The sequence below is a fragment of the Schistosoma haematobium genome, chromosome 4 (genome assembly GCF_000699445.3).
Source record: "Schistosoma haematobium chromosome 4, whole genome shotgun sequence".
Classification (NCBI taxonomy): domain Eukaryota; kingdom Metazoa; phylum Platyhelminthes; class Trematoda; order Strigeidida; family Schistosomatidae; genus Schistosoma; species Schistosoma haematobium.
In genome coordinates this window covers 28,392,293-28,409,828 of record NC_067199.1, presented here as the reverse complement: position 1 = coordinate 28,409,828, position 17,536 = coordinate 28,392,293, and the positions used below count along the sequence as shown (strand labels likewise).

At 35.7% G+C, this 17,536-nt stretch overlaps 1 protein-coding gene across 1 annotated transcript; it reads right to left on the bottom strand.

Annotated features, from left to right (window-relative positions):
• Positions 1 to 1,150: 1,150 nt before the first annotated feature.
• Positions 1,151 to 16,987, bottom strand: MS3_00000454 (uncharacterized protein). Its single transcript, XM_051208218.1, has 8 exons — positions 16,876 to 16,987; positions 13,541 to 14,135; positions 12,580 to 13,504; positions 12,384 to 12,541; positions 12,244 to 12,348; positions 11,325 to 12,204; positions 6,388 to 8,574; positions 1,151 to 3,308 (listed from the first exon to the last, which is right to left on the bottom strand). Exons 1-8 carry the CDS (start codon positions 16,877 to 16,879, stop codon positions 2,475 to 2,477), a joined length of 5,688 nt encoding a protein of 1,895 aa, XP_051066692.1. The 5' UTR covers positions 16,880 to 16,987; the 3' UTR covers positions 1,151 to 2,474.
• Between the last annotated feature and the right edge of the window lie 549 nt (positions 16,988 to 17,536).

Below are 17,536 nucleotides of genomic sequence, written 5' to 3'. Positions count from 1 at the left end.
CTTTCGAACATTCTGTTACTAGTTCAAATGATTAAACTAATAACCATAACTAATAGGTTTGTCAAGCAAATAATCTAGGCTGGTCATTTTTCAGGATAGATTCTCGTTGCAGCATCATAATCCTACTAGACAGCGCTGGAGTAAGTGGTTATGTCACTAAGTGCTCAAAGGATAATGACTTACTATTTCAATTATACTATAGTGACTCCTCAGATTTTTAGTGAATAAGGACGATAACTGAAATGTTAAGATGACTGTTCGAGACACAACAGTAATTTATTCATGTTACTGCCTATTAGAAAATCTAGTATCTTAGGATAATAGCCGTAGTGACAGCTGATTTGAAAAAATATCTCGAAGTCTTCGTCATGGCTGATTAGTGTTTCATGAGCTATATTAATAGTTTAGGAGCCCAACCCGAGGCAAAATTTAAACCTTCGATTAGCCAGTAGTAGAAGGCTATGATTTAATAAATTCAAGTCGTATTGCTTGTTTGTTGTAGTTACCGGTCTACATAATAATAAGAGTAACATGAGAAAATCAGAGACGAGTGCCAATAATACTGATGAGAAGTCAATGATTCATCGAGAATAAGCAGTCTGAACATTTTGATTTGTCATCTAGTACCAATAGTTTTTCTAACTGCTGAATGTATTTCTGATTATTCAAGTATCACTCATTTAAAGTTTTTAAAAAGTACGGGCAAACTTTCTTTCATTCTTAACGGTAGTTATTTATTATCGATTCAATTAATGGAGGCATGAGAGATCGTAATGAGCTTTCCAGAAACATCCATCTCCATTTTAGAGCAGTATTTCGTTTGACACAATTAAGACAGACCCAAAGCCGACAAATAGACCTAGATGAACATGATAGTCATTCTATCTACTAGTACTGGTACATTCATTTATCATGTTTTGAGTGAGGGACTTGGCTTACTAAATCAAACTTCTCCATATTATTGAAGGGTTGAAAATAATAGGTTATTTGGCCAGAATCCTCGACTGACTATGAAACATGGAAAAAGTAGGTATCGTTGTTTGTTAGAATTCCTGTATGGAGTGGAATACCCAAAATCCCAAGTCTGTAGAGATTGTTGTCAGAAAGCCAGTCAACTGAATGACGCTGAACTTCTTGATGTTAATGGGTTCTACAGCATTGGGTATACTAATCTGTTTCATGTTGGTAGCTCTGGGCTGTATCGAAGTTTTTGCTGCGGCGCTTAAGACTACTTTACTGCCAATTTGGGTTATGATCCAAGATTGATTTGTACTGACACCCTAAAAATAAGGAGATTAATATTTTACAAAGTCAGTTTTTCCACTTACCAGGATATATACATTTAGCATACAATGCTAATAATAGTCTTAGTGAGTGTGTAAATAGTACCATCATTTCTGAAAAGTGGCCGACAAGAGATGATATGGTCGAACTAGACTAATTTGCGAAAGCTTCTACGTGATAAAGTGCCGATTATAGTCAAGAGGCGTATTATTTGATAGGTGACCGGAGTGATTCACTAAGTCTCCATCTAAAATGAAGTGTGACGTCAGCCTAATTATCAAGATAATGGAGGAAACGTCAATCACAAAACCCATATATCATGAAACTATTGCCAATTGCTTCAAGAACAGAGTATGGACTCTGGTATTTACGATAAAAGGGATCGAAGGTTTAAGATATAAAGTGAGATATCTCAGAATTGTTAGTTGAGATTGTTCTTTACAATTCTGACGTAATTTACCCCACAGATTTTCTTAGTTCGCTTATGATCTACTTGGTTTCTACTTATCTTGAATACAGATTTTGATTATTTTTTCGACATACTGTTCCCAAGTAAGATAGCTTGAATCTATGTTCAGAATTTACTTTGAAAGAGTTTATCCATAGCATCTACCATGTAGACTCAGATTTAAGCAGTGCACTTTTTTCTTGTTTAACAATATATATCAAGCTCATTTAGTTCCATACTGGACTGAACAAATAGACCATAAACCAACGAACTCCGAAACGCTAGAAATAATTACATTTGAGTGAATTCATATTTAAAAAGAAATTTCTTATTAAAGAAAACAAAATTACATTAATATAAGGTTTGACAATGTGAATGTGTGTATAATCTAGCTCAACAAAAATTGGGATAGCCACGTACAGATATACAATGGCCTGTACAAATATACAGAAAATGGCAAAAAAATCACATGATCTCACCACTGGGGAAAATTGAAGTGAGAAGTAGACAGCGAAATTAATACAGAATGAATTTTAAAAAAGCATTCTGGGAGGTCAAAAGTACTATTTACACATTTTTGTAATAAAGAAAAATAACAAGTAGTAGTGAGAACTCACAGATAATTCATTAATCAAATTCATATTATATATACATACATCTGAATAAGAAAGGTTTAAACTTAACACAAGTATTTCAAGAAAAGTCAGCTGAAATATAGATAAATGGACAACAATATTTAGCCCTAATTTAATTTCTGCTGGAAAACTGTTGAAGGAATGAATTCCTGTCGAACAAGATGCTGTTTACTTGGTATATTAGGATACTCTGAAACAGATGATGGGGTGTTAACAAGATTAGCTGTTTGACCAGGCCCTAATAACTGTGATAGCATTACAGACGAATAATGAGGAGAGGGTTGAACTGCCCGATTAGGACTCATACCAGCAGAATTTACAAGACCCATGGAAGGCATTGAGAGGCTGTTCGTACAACGTGGAAGTGACGCCATTTGTGGCATTACAGTATTAGCACATCGAGATATGTTAGAAGCAGGAGGTGAAATAGGAATTTGATTGGTCATAGGTTGAGGCATATTTGTTTGAGTCATGTAGCGTTGAGGAGAATTAGATGCTTGAGTTGGAGATATAGTTGTAGATGGAGGTTTACCAACTTGTTGATGACAAGGAATTGAAAACTGTTGATTAGATTGTTGATTAAAACTTGGAGGAGTTACTGCTTGCCGAAAACGAGGTTGTTGTGTGGGCAAAGAGGACCAAGACTGTGATTGGTGTGACTGAGGATTTCCAATAATCTGCTGCTGTTGAACCTGTGAATACGGATACCTTGACTGAGGAGGTAAAGAACGCGATCCAGTAAATGACTGAGAATTTTGTGGAGTCTGACAAGCAGAATATGTACTATGTAGCTGAGCTCCCATAGGGCAATGGGGAGTAGAAGTACTAGGCATACATCCGGACATTTGAGATAATTGTTGCTGTTGGTTGTGTAAATGTGATTGTTGAATATACTGCCACGCCCTCGCATATTGTGGACTGGAGTTCAACCAACTTGAAAACTGTAACATAATATTAATCAAAATACAATATTTGCAAAGAAGTGTACTATAATAGAAATAATTATATAAATGCTGATGAAAAATAACTCCAAATATGATCACTATCATCGAATATGTTTCATTCTTAGACATATTTATACAGTTATAATTAATAAAAATGTTGACTAGCATGAAAACAGTATGTGCGAAATTGTAATAGCGAAAAATAAGCTGAAATTAACAGTTGATGTTCCATTTAAAAACCTTAGATTTCATGTTCATAATTATTTCGAAACAATTATATGATCATCGCACTTGCCTAAAAATTATTAATGCTTGGTTGGTTAGTTCCCATCACAGTATCAACATTGCGACTATATTATTTTATAACCAGGTCTATATAGCTAATATCATATATACAGCACAATAAATCAAAAAGATTGATTATATTTACAGATATACTTCTGTAGTCGTGGTCTTTCTAACGAGGACCTGACTTAGAATGAAATAAGAATACATGATAATCCTTTATCTGCGATTATCTCTTAAGAATCCCAATACCCAGTGATAAATAATACAGTAATAGTAAAGGACGAAAAAACCCCATCTCAAACGAATTTTAAGCATAGATAGATCGAGTATCAAATACTTGGCATCTTATCTTGCTTTGGTTCCGAGGTTGATTCCATTTTACTTCTATGATTAATTGCATTGATGACTGAAAAATTCGCCCGAGATATCTGTGATTGAATATCTACGGCTCTGTATCTTTTATCTTCGAGTGTCATGGTTCACAACAGCGCAGTAGGATAAAGGAAACTACAGAGTACACTTCAGTAAATAGTTGGATTCTTTACTTACGATAAATTACATGTTAAAGATTTTTCTTGTTGACACATTAGGTGTATTTTTAAATCAATTCTAAAGTACTTTAGGGTTTGTAGATGGGAAAAACAATATCATTATTTTGATTTTATTGTTCACGGTGTTCAAAAGATTGGATTTTGTAACCATTTCCACAAAACAGAATAACTTTTTTGTGTAATCTTCAAGTGTAAGATTAATTCTTTTTAGAATAATATCTATTCATATACTCTGTTAGTTACGAAATATTTCAAAAGTAATGATGATAAAGTATACACTTGGGAAATTCTATGATTAGAAAGATACCAGTAAGCTTTTGCATTTGTTAGACACTGACTGTTACAGAATTTCATAATGAAGAAAAGCTGGTTAGGTGATCATGTCCTTCCTAACAATTAGGGTAATAATCTAGACAATTGAACATAATAGTTACTATATGCTTTGATAACACCACACACGAAATATGTGGCTAAAAATTAAGTAAATAAACTTGTAATTAACTAAACGAGATATGTTTTTCTATAATTTTTATTTATCCATGTGTATTAACCAAGGAAAATTTAGATAAAATAGTCTTGTAAAACTATTGTACATTTACAGATAGAAAAATAATATAGAGAATTTCTTACTGAATAAATCTTGGTGCTTAAATACATTCATTATAAATATGGATGAGTTGAATAGAGAAAACGTTATAAAAAATAATTGATTGGAATGTCAAGAAATATGTGCTAAAATTTTATTTATTCTAATCAAATAAGTGCTAATCAATATTAATTGAACTTTCCATAATAATGATAATGATAATAATAATAATTAATAATAAACTTAAATTAATAAACATGAAATTCACAAACTTTTTATATATACAAACTACTTATGAAAAGCCAAAATATTATATACTGTAAATAAACATAAACATTTCTAATGAGTTTGGTGTAAATTGTATCCTTGCCTATAATATGACAAACTAGTTAGAATAATTTACAACTGTAGGAATATAAGTGTAACTTAATTATTGTTTCACATTAATACATTGGGAAATTTAGTGTTACAAAACTATATCAATTTAGGAATAAGTATCAAAGAGTAATATTAAAAAGTGTAGAAAAAATGATTGATTTAATTACTAGATGTAACTACAATACGAGTACTTCAAATTATTTACGACTAAGGAACATAACGTTTCAGTATACTAAGGAAATGTTGAAAATTATTATGAATAATTTCGGTTTATTACTGTTCTTATATGATGATTCAGGTGCATAGATCCATGTACGACTAACATCTAGCAACTCTTCTAATTCATGTAGCTTAAAGTTTAAAAGCGACGACTACATACTACGTGATTGTATACAAACAAAATATCGTAGGATAGAAAATGAAGTACACTTCAAATAGGTCGTTTTCTGTAAGACTAAGACGGCGAAATAATTCTAATAGAATCTAAATGTTTACTCTTCTATGCTTATAGTAAATGGGAGGGAATCCAAGAAAATAAGTGTAGGTTGTAATAAGATAGTCATAAAGTAAATTTGTAAACCGATCTTTCACAAAATAGAGCTGTAAAAAGCATAGGATGCGGCTAATTCACCATTAAAATCAAACACTGGGGATAAGACTTGATTTGGTCTAACTAATTCATGTTGATTTTTGGGATCAAAAGACTATGATAACCAAAGTTCTCATCACTTAGATAAGAATTACTTGACATTTTGAATGACGTTCTGCGGAATTATTGCTAAGGAAAGTTTTGCTTTTCACTTAGACTGGATTTTGAAGGGAGATGAATATCACTTAAAGACGGTTGTGTATAGAAAGGTTATTTTGATTGAAAATTTGACAAAAATTCAGAAACAAACTAAACAACTTCTGGTAAATATAAAGCTCAAACCTCAATCTGACACAACCAGTTTTGGTATGAACTAAAGAATCTGTCCTACTGCAATAAACTATTACACACACGAATAAACGCAGTTTCGAGTCACTATATTCAAAAATACTAACCTAAAGCACTTAAGAGAAGTATTACTAAGAAAACCTAAGGCAAACAAAGACTGAGAACAATCCCACAGTACACTCAACTAATGAACTGCATTCCATTAAACTATTTAATCTCCTAATCAACTTCGAAGGGATAAAAGAACTTACTGAGTAACAGACATAAAAGTTAAATTAACCACTGAAATATATTCGAAAATCTATCAAAATAAAAAGGAATATAAAATTGATTTACCTCAGACGCCGGAGCACCTCGCTGCCGCATTGTAGTATATGCTTGTTGAACGATCCGCACGTCCTCTGGAGAGATGCTACACGGAACAACAACACCAGTGTTAGGCGAGGTTGTTGATACTATGGATTGAGAGGACGTAGATTGCATAGGTGCAGACCGAACGATTGATGTATTTGGTTGAGTAGAGCTAACAGATGACCCTGATGGATACATAGTACTGCCTGGAGGTGCAGTTCCAGGTTGCCTCCAATTAGAGTTGGAAATAGTTCCTGATGAAGTTTGATTAGGAGGTAAAAGGGTTCCAGGATTATGCCCTTCAATAACTTGAGAATAAGCTAGTGAAGGGTGGTGTGTAACCGCTTGTTGGGATTGCTTATTGAAAATGTAATTATTATGTTCAGTTTCTCCCTGAAACCGACTTGACATTATTTGCTGGGGATACGACGGGTCAACATCCATAAGAGTCACACCTGGTTGGTGAACAAATGGTTTTGGAGATAATGCATCTATGGGAACTGAATTGCTTGTAATCAAAGGTCGATGTGCGACTGAGTGTCCAGAAGTAGATCCATGTGACTGGATGCTATGTTGAGAAACAACGTAATTGGGGGCCCAATTATTATTAAGGCTTGTTTGTGGGCGTTCCTGTATATGATGTCGTTGCATTTGTTGCTGGGTACTGAAAGATGTTGTAGGCTGGGTACAAGATAAAGAATATTTTGATTGAGACTGAAAAGCATAACCTGTCCTACTGATATCTACATGTGTGTTTATCAGCTGGTCCGATTCTAAAGTTCCAACTGGCTTATTATGAATTCCAGTTGACTGAGGGAGATTTTGAACACAAGTAGAGACTGGCATAACAGATATTGACGGGGATCGGGGAACTGACGGACTAGACACATATGCCTTTGATGAATGAGAAGTTTGTTGAGAATTCTGATAAGATGATGGACAAGGAGGGTGAAAAAACGGACTTTGCTGTGGAGATTGGATAGAAGATTGACTTCTTGAATGTGGAGAGGTAAGGTTGTAGGAAACAGTAGTAACAGCTGTAGAAGCAAATGGCGATGACTGCATAGGTACAGACATAGGGGAAGATATGCAATCAGATGTCGAAGATTGAGAACATTGTTGATAATTTTGAGATGGTGGGGGAGTTGGTTGATGATTAGGAGTCATGCTGTTACAGCGCTGCATCGTGGCCATACGTCTGCGTAACATTTGTGTTTGTTTTAGGCGTTGTTGCTTTTGCTGTTGCTTCATTTTTGCCTTAAGTTTAGGACATAAAGGTACAAGACACTTCAATTCATGGCAAGTTTTGGAATGATAGCAACATAAATAATAGATGAATCGACAAACAGAACATTGATTTCGATCTGTTGAATGTACACGAAAGTGTTGTACCTGATATTTCATTGTCTTACATGCATATACACGACAATTTGCATCACGACAATAACAGCTATGACCCAAGGCTTTTACCCAACGACTCAATTTATCTCTTCCTGATTCTTGAATAGTTGAATCGTTACTTTGCTCTTGTCCTTTGTTACAATCGTCAAGTCCAATACCTATTTTCACCATAGGATGAGGATGGTTTTCAGTTTCATAGCATCGGGGACATAAGTCATATTCGATACATTGTTTACAATGCCATGGAGTTTCCAGTTGTGCACTACAAACATTGCAAGTGTACATTAGAGGTTGACGATTTTCATTATGTAATTCATATAACATCACCAAAGTGGAATATTTAGCACGTCGTAATGATGAAAATTCCAAGTGCTTTTCACGAGCTTTTTCTAAGAAAGCACCACGACATTCCATTAGCTCTGAGTTGATAAGTGGATCTGGATCCTTAATTGGTGGAAGTGCAGCGACTGAATTTTGAGGATGCAATCGAATGACAAAGAAGTTTTCCTTATGTTTCTCCATTATTTCGTAGACACGACGTGCAACTTCATTTGCAACATCACCTGAACCTATACCACCCAGGCGCTTTCGTTTACCTGTGATCGTTATAGAAGCACTACGTTTGAGCTTTCTTCGTTTGGCTTTCTTCTTTCCCGGATTTTCATCGGTTTCTTTAGTCTGCACGTTTTCTTTTGCCTCATCATCGTCATCACCACCGCGAGCCAATGCTTCTTGCTCCTGTTTTCTTTTGGCATCTTCTTCATCCATTTCCTATAGAAGAGGTTTTTAAAAAACAATATTTTCGTCACACAAACTTGTAACCTCCTAATAATATGTAGGCTAAATAGTTAACATCAGATTACTGATTATTAGGGATTTGTTACTCTTAAAATAGCAATAATTTACTATAACAAAAAGTCAATGGTGCATATTGACTATAATACCTCTTAGTTAACTAAGTAACAGAACTGAATTTGAATATGCCTAACATTAGTCGACCCTCTCAAGTTCATTACAACACAGTAATAAACAATTTTCGCTGATGTATTTAGAGACAAACTGTTATCTTTCTACCAGGGGGAATTTGTGCTTGTACTCACTTTTTGTGGTGAACAGTTAAAGAAATTTGAAAAGTTTGCATCCTAGTAGTTGAGTGAGCGGCTAGCAGTGGAATCTAGGACGCGCGTTTAGTCCTACTTGGGACTCGTTAGCTGGATGTACCTGCATCTCAGAGTTAATGTTCATTCTGGGACTCGAACCCAGTACCATTCGCTTCAAACGCTATCGCGTTATCCACTCAGCTACTGAGTCCTGATAGCCACTTGCTTGTGCAATAGGGTGAATTTGAATTCACTGGGTATTGTTTGGCTTGTATCTTCCCATTGAGGTTTAAGACTGCTAGCCACTATCCATCACTGCTTAAAAATAGCTTGTGAATTAAGGCATACGCACAGTATGCACATATGCCAATAACAGACTGATCAATTGCAGTCTTAAACCTCAATGGGAAGATACAAGCCAAACAATACCAAGTGAATTATCAGATATGGCTCAGAATAAAAGCCAGTTGTGGTCCCTCTGTAGTTTTCTATTATACTTCTCATAATAGTGAGATGAGCTTTATTGAAAAGCATTTAGCAGTTGCTTTTGTAGCTGAACTGCATTTCTCACTAAATGCTATTCATGTTCAATTATTTATTGTTTTTACTACTTTTCATTCTTTATTTACTCAATATTATTACTTCCCTTACGTGAAACATTTCTGGTGCTACTTTGTATCATGATTCATTTGCTTCAAAGTAAAATGAATTTTCCAATTAGAACGTTGGATGTCATACATACTTGTTAGCAGAATAACTAGTCACTTTCGAAATTATACTCTCGTAGACCAAGTAAGAGGTTTAAAACTATTCACAACCGAAACAAATTCATCAAGAATCTTTTAGCGGGTTTCCGTGAAAAGTAAACTCGAAAAGACCTAATTCTTTAGAATTATATTCAGAAAATTTAGAAATCGCCCAGATATGTAGAAAAATATTAGTAATAATGAAAATAATTATTTATGATCTTAAAGACTATTGGATAACATAAATCGTTCTGTTACCATTGGTTTATCGCATGTAAATACGAGTTATTTTTTTAATGACAGCAGCTGGAATGCGAACGAATTTAAGAATAAGGAATGAGTTTGTAGATAGCGATCGTACTATGTAAGGATTTGACTAGGATAGAAAAATGCCAACCAACGAGTTACTAATGTCTCAATTGTTGTGAATCTTAAGTGTCGTATTTATGTTCACATCCTCGTGTTAGCATCTTCATTTCGATTTAACTCAAGGCATTTTCATATGAAAGTCACAGATGAACCTAAAGTTAGTAAGCATTTACTATCCGTAAGCCAATTTAATTAGGGAGCGGAAGCGATTTCGAAACATAGTTGCAATAGAATTATTTAACAAACCAGGCTTCAAATAGAAATGGTAATTAATTTATGATGCATTATAGCTATATATAAACAAAGTTCGTAAGGTAAGAAACGTTTCTCAGGACATTGGTACCAACAATAGCAACCACCTCAAAACTCACAGGTAGTATTTAAATCAGGAGTTCATGAGGAAACATAACCGTAACTAAAAGCATACTGTTAAGTTTTATTACAGAAATACTACCCTTGAGTGATGCAACCTTTTCCAAACTAGACAAATCCATGTTAAAATTACTTAACATTTGCAATGATATGACTGCACTGGTCAAGAGATAATACTCGCCAACGCCCAGACTCATTACTTTTTGACTAAGCAAAACGATTTGCTATTCCCTAAATCAGCTCATGAACACAATTATAGTTACAAACCTAACTAAAGACAGCTGAAAATTGTAAAGCAACGAGACTTCAGACGACATTTTTAATGGACCAACTAGAAAGTTCTAGTCATTGACTGATAGTTAAAAGCGAATTTTCACTATAACATTCTTAGTTCAAATAATGGGAACGTGTCGAAAATCAGATCTCTTAAATATTATCCACAAAATAACCTCCCGAAGATATTTTGTGCTATAAAAGTGAGAAGACGATAATTATTGGCTGCTTCAATCTACGAAAATATAAACTCATTAAAATTATTGTTGGATAATAGCCTAATTTTTCGTAAATATTTTTGATGGGTTTTCCAACAACAAACAATATGAGGGTAAACGAGCACAAATTTACTACTCGGTCAGCAGACAAGAAAGATGCTGACAGACAAGGTAGGAATAGATAGAGTGACCTAACAAAATTCTATAGTAACATAACCGAAAGTTTCGGACTTAACTACATTTATTTCAAAAGTTGGTGATAGATGAAATAAGCACCTGATCATTTCTCGACACATGATACCAAGAAACTAACTGAGATGGTTTTATTCAACATAATACATAGTTCAGCTTTAAAAAGTTATAGACAGGTACTAGATTTTGATACAAATTATAATTGTAGTTACGAGGACAGCTATAACTCGTTTAACATTAAAGAGCATTACCTTAAATATTTCTTCCAAAGTATTTGGCCAAAAGTCACCTTCGAAATAGGCAAGTTCAGCTGGAGAGATCATATGGGACTCATTAGCATCCTGACAGATATCTTTGTAATCCACCACAATCCGTTCAATGAGTGCTTTTTTAAGCATTTTTTGATACCATTCTTGTAACCTTTTCGGTTTAGGAATTTTCTGATCAGGTGGATGCATATGAAAAATGTAATCATCACCTTCGCTAGGCGGACAAGCCCATATATGAGCCATTGTGAAACCAAGTAACTTTGCATAGTGAATGTAACCAACCAAAAGTTCATGATATATCTCTGTGCGGAATTGTTTAGGACGAAAAAAGTAAACGGAATCTAGATAAGCCACATACACCCTTCTGGTATTAGGAAGTGGGCATTCTGATCCATATTCCTGAACGTGAAGACCAAAAAAACATACTTCCTGACCGTCGATTTCTTGAAATGCGAAAATGGCTTTCACTCTGTAGGGAAAAGACTCAGGCATTTCTCCGTTATCACAGAACCGAGCCTTCATGCCAGATTTAACTTCAACAGTTTTATCTGCTGCCGCAAGAACACGAATAATGACATCACCTGCATCGGCTTCTTTTTTCTTCAAAAAATCATTTACACGTTTTTCTAAAAAGTTGCTTAATTTGCATGTTGTCAATTTCTTAGCTGTGAAACGATTTTCAACACGCTTTAATCCATAGTTCACAATACAGTGATTGCAAATAAAACCGTCTGGCCAAATTTCTTCAAGGTATATGGCACAAACTCTGTGCCACTTCCTCCCACAATGTTTGCAAAATACGAATGGTTCCTTTTCTTTGATATCATTTTTGCACTTCTCCATCAAACTCTTCTGAACGTTCCTAAAAATGCACTCAAAATTTAAAGCAAATGCAACTTACACTGGGTTACTGGAGTCACTGTCAAGGGCTATTTGATCCAAAGCTTCATTGTAACATCTCTCGCATACTGTGTATTTTTGTTCCAAAAGTCCAGGAGTTTGACCACTATCACAATATTATGACAAAAACTAAGGACTTACTCGCTCTTGTAGACGTAATAAACGGCATCGCGATATATTGTACAAAACTTGGGCGTTAAGCAGGTTAAGGTAGGTGGTTGGTAATAGTATTCCCTGCCACAGCAAAATCCAAGCGACTGCATTACGGGGTCAATAATAGTTTCAAATGTCTCAGCCAACTAAAGAAATGTGTATTCGTAAAAATATATGGAATTACCCTTGTACAGGTCTTGTAGACCTTGGATGTCTTCTTATTGTAAAGCCAGGCATTGTTAAGCATCAACCAAAAGTCATCGACTATTTCCCAAGGATCCTTATATTCTCGGTCTTCTAGTTTTCTCCGTATAGTTGACAGATCCATAGGATCAGAAACTATTTGAGGATAATCATATATTTCAAGGAACTTCCAGTCCACTGGAGTCAAAAATGGTTCTGCATCCTTTTCTTTGCTTATTTTTAGCACAACTGGTAGAAAATGCTGCAACAGTTCATTAGAGTACCATATTCTCCGTCTGATAGGTTCTCGAGAAGCCTGGGTGTCCTCTTTTTTTTCATCAGAACTGGTAGGCTCAGGTGCATCCGACTCCAGATCAGTTTTTTCATCAATCTTTGTCTTTACTTCGCTTTCACTAGGTTCTACGGACGCGACAGAACGATATTTAACTTCTGGTGAATTTGAATCCTCTTTATTATCCTTGTCTTCTAAAACCCCTGCAGAGTCAGAGGAATTCGAAGAGCTTTCTGTTGTAACTTCAACTTTAATTTCCCGTTGAATCTGTTCTTCACGCTTGGATACGATTTCTAAAGCATCCGAAAACTGATCCTGATCATAAGAATTAGCTTTCAATGAGTTATTTTCTGATGAAACAGAATTTGACAGGTCTGAAGGTTGTGTCACATCAGAAATATCTCCATTTTGTAGTGGTGGACAGGATTCCCTCAGACGACGCTTTTCCTTTAATTCAGAATGTATATTGTGATAATGGAGTGCCATTGTTTTGAAATATTCTTCTGTTGACCTAGATTTTACATAAACGTCTTTTTCCATTCGTTTCACATAATCGAGAAATTGTTTCATCCTGGGATCACTGTATGCAGTAGGATTTGCCGTTGGAAAGATTGATAAAGAAATATCATTCACACTATAAAAAATAACTTTATGAAGAACTAGAACTTACAATTTTTTCATAGCTAGTTCTCGCTGTTGATCGGTGATGCGGCTTTCATGTAAAGGTACCCGGTTGAACTCACCATTCAACACAACCGTTGGTTGTGATTCACACGAACTAGTTGTAAAAGCAGTCTCTTGGTGTGGAAGCGGAGAGTCTGATATTTTGATGCCATTTAAGGATGATATGTCAGATTTGTGGTTTGAAGTGAGTCCATTTTGTGGGCAACTAACGGATGATACTGATGATGGTGTAGAGTTCCCAATGGGTTTCCTGATTGCCGAACAAACTTTGCATTCCATATCTCCACAAGAACGATAGTGTCGCATTATGTACTTAGATGAAATACAATGTGGAACATTGCACTCCTTTTCTCGAGTGCAACTCTGTAAATGAGGCAGCAAGTTTCGAATTTCACCACAATTTCGGTCCGCACAGTTTGTTGCCATCCCCCTCCTTTCAAGGCGTTCACAATGATCAGCATGTAGAAGTAGTGCTAACTGCTGCTGCATGAGAACCATCTTGGCCTCCGTAGATAAACCTTGGGGACGGTCATTTGTATAGGTGATTTGATCCGTGGTTGAACCTTGCATATTTACACCAGCTACAGTACATGTGATGTGGACGATATCGAAAAGTGTGAAGAGTAAAATTTACAGCAACTTAATAATCATACAAATGTATAATCGAGTCTAAGTAATAAATGACTAGCAAAAGTAATATACTAAGTGGTCACAAAGAATTAAGCAGTGATCGAACTCATTTACAAAATAATAACCAAAATAGACCGATGTGTTAACTTTTAACGGGTCGTAACTAAACCATATTAGTATCTAGAAATAGAGTTCTAGATACGCCTTACACCTGGCACGTGTAAAGTGATTATGTTATCCCCAAGAAACCCGACCGACTATTGAATGGGGATATTGCAAAGTTCACTGTCCTACCTTGTGGGTGTGAAATATAACCATCGAAAATGGGATACGTGTTGAGCTTATGATTAACCGTTGCTGCTACCTTGACGTGATGGTTAAGCCTGTCTATCGTAATGAACCAATCGAGCTATACAAACTGAACTAATCGTTTTTCAAGGTCCTACCATGATACACAGGTCGGTTGAAGAACGGTAAGACTAAAAGCAGTAAACCCAAGATTTGAGGGCGAAGTCGTACTGCTTACTGTATAGAGATGTGACGGTAGTAAGGTGTTCCCTTCAGACGACCAGCATAACAGCGATGATACCTTCCCATAAGGAAGGGTGGGGTTAGAAAAGGTCGGCCCTAAAAACGCACACCTCACCTTATTCCACGTATTTTTGACTCCGGCGGTAAGGCCCCAACAAGTACGGAACTAACATGAAAACTACTCGCCAAAAGTTCGTGTGTGACCGACCTCAAGCAGTTGTCCCTTGGATACTGCGGTCACGCTCTCAGGTCACTAAGACCACTTCTAACCCAATTTCCTTTTTAGGTACCTCTAGAAGAACCCTCCCACGGTGTGGGCAACCGGGAAGTGAAAACTGCCCTTATACATCTAACAGCACACAAGACTGACTAACTTTTTCAGCTGATTTTCTTCCTGAGGACACGCTGGTTGGTTAACAATACACAGATGACATTGTCCTGTTTCAGAAAAGCTGACAAAGTGAAGAGTCTTCTAAGCCCCCCGGGCAAAAACGCAAGAATGCTTTGGACGCATTTCCCTATCCAAAAACTGGTTCAGTCATTGCTTACGGTGATAAAAGGGAATCTAACAGCCAAGAGCATAAACCGCTTAAATTACCGCGAAAGTCTCATCAACTCTGCTGATGAAACCTCGGGTCGATTTAAAAACTTCACTTGGTCTTAGTCAATTTGTATCACCCATGACATAAACAGGAAGTCTGACTGCTAGGGATGATCTTTTATTGTTTTATTTTGTGGTCTAAAAGTATGGGCATTAAAAGTAGAGGACAATCGTAGATTACCAGTATTTGGTCAAAGATTTATCTGGAGCATTACTTGCACATCAGTCAATCGTAATAAATACAGGGCCTGGCATAAGTGCGTGCCAGACCAGTTTCATATAAAACACGGAAGGTGGAGTTAACAAGACGATAACGAAAAAATCAAGGCAAAGGTAGTATCAGTGATGGTGAGGAAGATTATACATTGAGCGGTGGGTTATTTGAACAAACAGACGCAACTCTTAACATGTCTAAATATGAAGATACTTCCATTCCTTTCGCTCCTAACATTAATAATACCATACTATCTTCCGTAACATGTCTTCTGAAACGAATATCGTTTTGATAGGTAATAGAGATTTGTATGAGTCACCAAACAGATCTGAGAAAGAAGAAACTTTAGCGTCGCCAAAAGGTCGTCCATAAACTAGTCTCAGCGAAACTTTACATACCTCATGCAGGAAATGACTTCCACTAAGGATCGTGTGTTTCAAAAAAGTGAGTCTTGTTAACACGCAAAGTGTTCTGATATAGCAATTTGGGAAGGTAATCCATAAAAATTAAATCTAACATATATAATACCTTCAAAGTGACAACGCGTTTTAACTTAATTCTCAGATTTCAAACTTCATCAACTTAGTGTACATTAAAAGCTACGTCATAAAAGCATCCTATATGATGGACTGCTTGTTGTAATGTTTTGTGTCCTTGTAAGGGTAAGCAACAGAATGGAAATCCCCAAGAACCATAAGAAGTAGGTCATCTTGGCTTCAGTACTAAGTCTTTTCTCTGAGTGGTTAGTCTATGGATTAGCATTCATAAATAATTGGTATCATTCACTTGGTAGGATGATACCTGATAACTGTATGGCTTAAAGCAAACCAACAGGTCATCTACCCAAGCAAACATGAACTAGATGGGACATTTAATGAGTTTTCACTAATGTCTTAGTTAAAAGGACTGCTGAAGATGAGTTGGCTTCTTACTTCTGCAAGCCATACAGTATTGATAATGATGTTTGTCAATTGACTCTTCAAGTGTAATATTCAGTGGGCGGCCAGTTCAGTACCGACTCCAGTGACGGTCACTGGTTCTAAATGAGTTGTTTTGAGCTAAATATAATTTTACGTCGTTCACTAGCCACTATTAGGAATGAAAAACAATCTAAATGATATGTAATTATAGTTAGAGAGACCAATCCTATGGCGGAATCGGTTTATATGACACCCATGCAATTGTGACCCATGCAATTTTTTTATACTAATGACTGACAAACACCTGTTACCAATAAAAAAGACCCTTGTAAATCGTGATTATACATTTTAAAAATGTACAGACATTTAGAAGACAAAACGGAGACAGATTTAACCTACTACTGTTATTTATAAATCAGACTTACACATTTTAAAATCATGGATTTATTCCGAAGGAAGAAAAGTAGAAAAGTCATTAAGTAGGAAATTAGTTAAAACGCAAAATATGGCGGTCATTTTTACACACCCCGCTATCTTGTGGATCGTTCAAACAAAACATTTCATTGGGAAAATGCTACTTTTACGCCAGTCATTTTATCCTCTTGTGAAAAGTTCTGAATTCTGTCTATTCGAAGCAAGAGAGCTTTGCGACTCTTGGGCACATATTTTATATGAGTTTGGCACTCGTTTGGACATTTACATTTTTATGTCGGAAATTTCTCGTTCGCTCGTTAACTTGCTGAAACTAAGATTCCATTTGAACAGTTGATACGAGTTTTGGAGAAACGAACGTTTTTCCTGTGTTTCATAAAGAAACGTGATATGAATGGTGATTTACCTAAATTCAATTGGATATTGAAATTGACAGCTTTCGCACATTCCCTTCACATTCAGCCAATCTGAAAACCGATGAAAGGTTAAGATATCATCTTTCATAGTTAGTAATGACGAATAGTATATCATCAGTGTCTGAGTTATTACGCATCCCTAAGCAATTTCGAATAATTTTATTCTTCCAGTCAATCAGTTGCACCAATGAAGCCACGTTACAAATTACTTGACAGCTAAGTTTAATGTGAGGTGCCC